Below are 7,500 nucleotides of genomic sequence, written 5' to 3' on the forward strand. Positions count from 1 at the left end.
TTGCATTGCCTTACATAAAAATAAATAAACTTGAATCAGAGAGAAAAAAAAAGAAAAAGAAAAAAGTCGTTATTTATACTACCAAGACCCTCACCCCCGCCTACTTCGTGTGTGTGTGTGTGTGTGTGTGTGTGTGTGTGTGTGTGTGTGTGTGTGTGTGGGGCCGGCCAGACACCAGACAGCATAGAATGGGATACTATTATTAAGATTCTCAGTGAAATAATTAATAAATGTAATAAAATGATCGAACAAACATCAAACATTATCGTACATTAAGCAACCATTTAATAACTATCGTACATTAGGCAACCATTTAATAACTATCGTACATTTGGCAACCATTTAATTACTAACCTAACTAACTATCCCTGACGCATCCACCAGCACTGCAACTTTAACTAGAAACTCCCCACGCCTCCCAGTGACCCTGAAAACCCTCCCCGAAGCCCCTAAAGAATCCTGAAGCTCCCCAGAATACTCCCTAACACAATCCCTAATCTGCTAATAACCGCCATTTCTCCCCAATCACACGTTCCCATATATCGCTTTATTTCTCAGCAATCATCCCGCGCCCCTCACTCCGCTGGTCAGGGAATGAGGGCGGGAAGATCCGACATGACGTCCTGTATGGGGAATGGCTGATGATTAAGGGGAAGGGTAGAAAAATTAGCGGTAAATAAATGTAAACAAAGTATGGGGTGGCGGTTGGCGGTGAGGATTTGTTTTCATATTTAGCACAATTTCAGGATATTTTACCACTTCGCCATCTTCAGGATACGAAGCAGGAGGGTTAAAATTAAGTATCCCACAGCCATAACCTCAATAGCGCCGGTAATTCAGTGAGAAGTTTAAAACAAATCCTTCCTCTCATTCAAAACCCCATGTTGGCGGAATTCACTCTAATTCTCTCCGTGTTTTCTGTTATTTATAAGGCCTAATACACTCTTACCAGCTAAAGGAGGCGAGATTTGGCTTCCCTGCACCCTGTCCTTCCTTCTGCACTGATGTCTTTGGGGATAAACAGCGAAAAAAGGCACAAAAATACAGAAGTACCGGGGCCGTTACACTGCCACCATCTTAGTCTCTCGTGTCTTGATCTTGATCTTGATCTTGATGCTACAGGTGGCTTGGAAAGTTGAGATTGTTTCTCTAGCTCCTCTAGCGAAAACAATAATAATATATAAATACATTAATCAAAAATTACCCTTTTGGCGTCTAACTTTCAAGACTTGGAAAATGTGCGGCAGCCCATCATACACCAACCAGAGTACAAGAAACATGGCAACACCGCGTCCGGGGACCTCCCGCCCTTGACGCACCCAAAGCTTGAATTTTTTTTTACAGTTTTTAGTCTAACCTCCATGTGATACACCACGTTTTCTACGAACACTCCTTCTCTGTCTGAACCATCCATACCGTGGAGTGACAGGCAGCAAGGGGCGCGATGTTTGTCAATCTGGCAGTCACCCCACAGGCGGGCACTGGTCTCTTGGCAGTTTCCTCACGACAGGGGAATCTCTACACGGCTATACTGACGCACACACACACACACACACACACACACACACACACAGAGACTAAAGAGTAAAGGTCGGGAATATGAGCTAGAAAGGATGCGAGAGTGTTAAGGAAAACACACACACACACACACGTTAAGAAATGGGAGAGTTAGAAAGAAAATGGGAGGAGGAGGAGGAGGAGGTGGATAGAGTCAAGATGATGCTGCCTTTCATAATTATCATACAACGAACGCCTTGGTACAGAATGAATTAATTAGTACTACGGTTAGCTGTGTTCTGTTGATTAAACATGAAGAAAACAACATTAATAACGACAGCTGGCGGTGCAGTTATGAAAGGCGCATTACACACACCCCACCTCTCACTCACACTAAATAACTGCTCTGGGGTTGAGTCACCGCCAGACAACGCTGCTTATCGGTCAACAGATACGAAAAAAAAATATATATATCACAAAACGCATTTCTCCTTTTCCTTACCACATTCAGCTGGTTAATATATTCATACACCAATATTCTGAGTCTCAAAGATTGCATATTTAATTCCCAACACATAATTATCTAAGAGTTTGTTAAAATTCGCGCAGACTCAAACGCAGCACCTCCCTCCGCTAACCTCCACGGCCACTTCCTCTTCTTCGCATGACCTCTTCCGCTTTTAATGGCTCAGTAAACCTCCTTCCCTAGTGTTATACCCTGATTCAGCTATTACCTGAAGGCGAGCAGCGATCACAGCACACCGAACAAAAACTACATTAAATATATTAAGTTTCCCCATAATCGAACGCCAATTCTCTCCGTTTTCTTTGCGCTCTGCTTCAGTACGTGCCGCCAGCCAGTAGAACAATGACCACATTACAATAAACACATAAGCATTTAAATTAGCCACGCAGTTAAAATGGCGTTTATTATGGTGTTGGCAATAATTCTTGATGAGGAACAAGGAAGCACTCAATGAATACCTAACAAAATATAATACGCGGTTTTTCAAGTTTCTGTAGCTGTTATTTACGTATTGTAACGTTACCTGACGCTTTTAAAATTACCTGATGCTGTAATATGCACTTACGCGGGAGTTTGAGTGCTGTGGTGTTGACTGGGTGATGGCGTGTGTGTATGTGTGTGTGTGTTGCGGCCGGTACTCGACTGCCACAGAAAACATCATAGCAATATCGTATTTTAACTAATATTTCTTCATTATTCATTGCTAATATTGACGAACTTTCTTATATAACAATACCAGAATTTCGTCTTTTGTTTGTTTGTTTGTTTAGGGTCGTATCAAATTAACTCAGTCCAGCCAAAATTGCCAAATCTGATAAGTAAATAGGAGTTTTTGGCAACACTGTCACCACCACCACCACCACCACCACCACCGCCTCCCACGCGCTGCCTGTATCTAACACATTCTTGTATAAAACGTGTCATTTCTGCTCCTCATCCCCTCCCACACACGTACACACACACGTACACACATTCACACTAATATTACTGCCATTATCCTCAGCCTTCCATTACCAAGAGAAATTATTGACCTAACGCATTTGTTTAGTCTATATTAACCCTTCCCTATCAATGAACCTTATGTAAACAGCTCCTTCAACCCTTTTAACACTCGCCTGGTGCACCACAGACGCTTCCCGTAGCTCTCTTGTTCAGCTGGTATTAATTTTCTTCACCAACACTCCCGTCTCCTCAGCAGTTCCCTATTCAACACTGCAACTAGAACTGTCACTGTTTTACCTCCTATTATCGTACTCTATCTTGCGTACTAAAGCTAATTTCTACACCCAACACTCTCTCCTCACTCAGTCAACACCTTACACCAGTTCTTGTAGTTTATAAAGGGTGTTTGGGTGCCCCTTCGAGTCATCATTCTTTTTTTCTTGTTTTAATATCCACTGTTATTGGCAGTCACCCGTCACACTCAGCTCTCACGCCAGAAGCTTCACCCACGCCACTAGTTTTCCCGTTTTTTTATTATTCTCGCTTCAAACTCACATTTTCTCTCATGCACGTTATCCTCTGTCAAGCAAAAGGGTGACTAAGTGTGTCTAACATTCATGCGAGGGATCGTTACAGCCTTGCCACCTTCTCAAGTTGCTCAGTTGCCGTGGCCCTCCAGCTGTTCTCGTGTTCTCATTTTCCTCTCTCGCTCTGAGCAATAAGCGATGTTTTTTTTTTTTCCTTTTTCCATAGACCTCTTTGTTTACTATTATTATTATTATTATTATTATTATCATTATTATTATTATTATTAGTAGTAGTAGTAGTAATATACTCGTTAATACACCAAAACACTTTTAAACACAGCAAAGCACTCTCTCTCTCTCTCTCTCTCTCTCTCTCTCTCTCTCTCTTAAGGATAAATTAGATAGGTCATTTTTATTATTAAGATTATTATTGTTATTATTTTCACATCCACGGGAGTGATTACATTAGATATGGCTTACTGTCTAAGAGAGAGAGAGAGAGAGAGAGAGAGAGAGAGAGAGAGAGAGAGAGAGAGAGAGAGAGAGAGAGAGAGAGAGAGAGAGAGAGAGAGAGAGAGAGAGAGAGAGAGATTCTATACCCTATCATCATTAAAGGATTTGTACTCTAAAATGGAACCAGAGTGAATGAAAACAAAATCCCTCGTTTTCTCTGATTCGTGAAAGAGAAAACGTAAATTGAGCAGAGAATTTTAAGGGAGACTTTGCTAACTGCTGCTCACTTCCTCGTCCTCTCTGAAAAAAGCAGAGAAAATGCATTAAAATCCTTATTATATCCATTATTTGTTGTATTAGTTGACATTATTATTATTACAGGAATATTCACGTGTAACTCTCTTCCCTCTCCCAATCTCTCACCCCATGGCAGTCCCACAGTAAACTAGGGAGAAGATAACGAAGGCGCAGGGTAGTGAGATCCTCCCAGCCATTAACAGCAGCTGATAGGACGGTGAGTAGCGCTGGTGGGGCCCGAGGTGGTGGTGGTGGTGGTGGTGGGAGTGGTGGTGATATGAATAACGAGAATTGGGGTCAGAATCTATGCTAACAAGACCCTCTGGTTTGTGTATAGGGTGCACCTGCGGGAGGATGTAGTTAAGATTACATTGGGTGTTAGTAATAGTAGCAAAACAAACAAACAAACAAACAAACACACCTAACCTAACTTACCCTAGTTATCTCCCCCTTCAGAGCCACGCCGTTGGAGCCGCCCCCCAGCAGGCCGTGCGGAGGGGCGGGGGAGGCAGCAGGGAGGGCATATTCAATCAGTAGGTGAAGCAGGACAACAGCAGAGGCCAGGAGCAGCAGAAAGACGAACCAAACATCCAGCAAGGTGAAGTACGAGGTCCGTGGGGCTTCTGTTGACATCTGAAGTAGTAGTAGTAGTAGTAGTAGTAGTAGTAGTAGTAGTAGTAGTAGTAGTAGTAGTGATTAAAACTATAAACACATTCTCTCTCTCTCTCTCTCTCTCTCTCTCTCTCTCACGTACCTGGGTGTAGAGGGAAGAGAGGAGGAGGAGGGAGGAGAAGGAGAGGAAGAGCCGCGCCAGGAAGTGAGACAGGCGAATGAAGAGGGTGCCGTAAGAGAGGAGGAGGAGGAGGAGGGTAGGGAGGAAGGAGGTGAGGAGGAAATGAGTCGATCTTCTTCCTAACTTCACTCTCACTCCTACTTCTCCTCCTCCTCCTCCTCCTCCTCCGTTAACGCCATTGCCAGCTACCATCGTCACGTTTTCTATGAGGAGAGAGAGAGAAAGGGGGTGTTAGTATAAATCTATGTGTGTGTGTGTGTGTGTCTGTGTGTGTGTGTGTGTGTGTGTGTGTGTACCTACCTAGCGTGTATTCCAACAGGTCATGTGATCCTGTGTAGGTGGCCTCCCCGCGCGCCAGGTGTAGGTGACCCGGGGACGTGGATGCCAGGGAGAGGTTCACCCACCACACCTGGACGCAGTAGTAGTAGTAGTAGTAGTAGTAGTAGTAGTAGTAGTAGTAGTAGTAAGTTTGCAAATTTACTAGACAAACGTATACAACACACACACACACACACACACACACCTGCTCGTCAAAGGGGTACAGCTTAAGGTGAGACGAAGCGCTTATAGTCACACTGCAAACTTGTGTTACCTGTAGGTCGTTCTCGCTCCCCTTGAAGTATCTGCCTGAGAGAGAGAGAGAGAGAGAGAGAGAGAGAGAGAGAGAGAGAGAGAGAGAGAGAGAGAGAGAGAGAGAGAGGGGGGGGAGGGTTTGGTCAGCCTGGTTTGGTTTTGTATGTGTTTTTAATGGAGGTTGTTGTTTTTGTTGTTGTTGTTGTTGTCTTCCTGGTTTTCTCTTCGTTTTCTCCGTTTTCTTTTTTTGTCATTGTTCTTATTATTCTTATTATCATTATTATTTTATTATTATTTTATTATTATTATTATTCTTATTATTATTATTATTATTATTATTATTATTATTATTATTAACAACTACTAAATTTTCTAAAACAACAACAACAGCAACAACAATTAACAATATAATAAAAAATAACGTATCAAAGAAAACGCACACACTTCAAGGCAAACTCAAATAAACACTCACTTTCTTCCATTTCCTCCGTCGCGGGGTGCGGTGGACCCTCTCTGACCACTTCTAGGCGCCCTCCCTCCCCTAGGCGGACCATCCTGCTGTCATGGGATGTCGTGAGATGCAATACGGGGGTCCAGATACCATGGGCGACCTCTGGAGGGACTAAATTAAGCCCCTGATGACGTTTTAAATTCAAATATTTTAACCTTCCATCCACCCACGAAATTCTAATCCTGAGGGTGACGGTCATTGCTAAGGTCCTCCTACCGACTTCAGGGATGCTTAGGACCTCCACCTGGACACGTAAGGGTAGAGGACGGCCAGGGGCAGGGGCGGGGGGCGGCAGGAGGGCTCTGTACCCCGTAGGAAGCAGAACAATTGGGCAGTTTATTTCATCACTACCGTCTGCACAGTCTCTCATTAAATCGCATCTCTGGTCCAGGTATGTACAGGTGCCATCCACACAGGTGAACTGGTCATCCCGGCAGACACTGAGGGTTAAATTCACTTGTTCCCCAGTTCGACGCCCGCACATCTCTCCCCCTGCCCCCCCAGTGTCCAGGCGTGGGTGCCAAAGGGGTATTGGTGGTGCCCCTTGTCTGTGCTTCCAGGGGCCCAGTGCAGCTCCAAGCCAGGCTCCTGGGGGGTGAAGGAGCGGGGGTTAGTGTGTGTGTGTGTGTGTGTGTGTGTGTGTGTGTGTGTGTGTGTGTGTGTGTGTGTGTGTAATAAGTGTTTGTGTGGATCAGTACACACGCACGCACACACACACACACACACACATACAGAGAGAGAGAGAGAGAGAGAGAGAGAGAGAGAGAGAGAGAGAGAGAGAGAGAGAGAGAGAGAGAGAGAGAGAGAGAGAGAGAGAGAGAGAGAGAGAGAGAGAGAGAGAGAGAGAGAGACAGAAAAGAGAGAGACCCTATCCATTCTGTCAATCATCTACACCACCACCACAACAACAACAACAACAACAACAACAACAACAACAACAAAAATTCATCTCTCTTTCACCTGACCACCACCACCACCACCACCACCACTCACCTTGAGGGATGCCAAGACCCACTTCAGACCGCTTGCATCCCATACGATATCGGAATGAAATAGGCCCAAAAGAGACGGCCTACCACCATTACTCCCCTCCAACACATACTGGCGATTGAAGGGGGCGGTCAGACACAACCCAGCTCCCCTTAGATGGAACGTGGGGCGCCTCGGATACTCGCAGGAGACGCAGAAGCTGTAAGTATCTAAACAAGCTATATCTGACCATCTCGCTGGGAAAGACTCGTGTTGCATCACAAGGCAGTTTTCAGAGTTCCCTCCGTTTGGCCCGTCTCCTCGCCACGCCCCGGGCCAGGTCAGCGCCTCCCCTGTGAAGTACGTCCATACTCCCTCCTTCAGCGCCGCCAGGAGAGAGAGAGAGTGGGGG

The 7,500-nt window shown here is 44.9% G+C and overlaps 1 protein-coding gene and 1 long non-coding RNA gene across 11 annotated transcripts in view; both read right to left on the reverse strand.

Moving 5' to 3' along the window:
• LOC135095450 (uncharacterized) overlaps positions 1–2,689 on the reverse strand; it is a 12,702-nt gene extending 10,013 nt beyond the window's left edge. For 3 of the 9 annotated variants that reach the window (XR_010264401.1, XR_010264406.1, XR_010264399.1), the window contains exons 1-2: positions 1,417–1,881; positions 950–1,156 (exon numbers count right to left, since the gene is read on the reverse strand). This is a non-coding gene — a long non-coding RNA (uncharacterized LOC135095450). The other 6 variants (XR_010264400.1, XR_010264407.1, XR_010264402.1 and 3 more) reach the window with 6 other exon arrangements.
• A 1,416-nt stretch (positions 2,690–4,105) lies between these two features.
• The window catches only part of LOC135095448 (glycine receptor subunit beta-like), a 4,085-nt gene continuing 690 nt past the window's right edge, over positions 4,106–7,500 (reverse strand). Inside the window, exons 3-10 of one of the 2 annotated variants that reach the window (XM_063996297.1) lie at positions 7,113–7,466; positions 6,081–6,707; positions 5,559–5,662; positions 5,336–5,444; positions 4,997–5,238; positions 4,678–4,875; positions 4,369–4,586; positions 4,106–4,245 (exon numbers count right to left, since the gene is read on the reverse strand). In XM_063996297.1, the coding sequence (XP_063852367.1) occupies positions 4,218–4,245; positions 4,369–4,586; positions 4,678–4,875; positions 4,997–5,238; positions 5,336–5,444; positions 5,559–5,662; positions 6,081–6,707; positions 7,113–7,155 (1,569 nt within the window). In that variant the 5' untranslated portion in view covers positions 7,156–7,466 and the 3' untranslated portion in view covers positions 4,106–4,217. Of the gene's footprint in view, positions 4,246–4,368; positions 4,587–4,677; positions 4,876–4,996; positions 5,239–5,335; positions 5,445–5,558; positions 5,663–6,080; positions 6,708–7,112 lie in introns of both variants that reach the window. The other variant, XM_063996298.1, reaches the window with a different exon arrangement.

Source organism: Scylla paramamosain, chromosome 49 (genome assembly GCF_035594125.1).
Source record: "Scylla paramamosain isolate STU-SP2022 chromosome 49, ASM3559412v1, whole genome shotgun sequence".
NCBI lineage: Eukaryota > Metazoa > Arthropoda > Malacostraca > Decapoda > Portunidae > Scylla > Scylla paramamosain.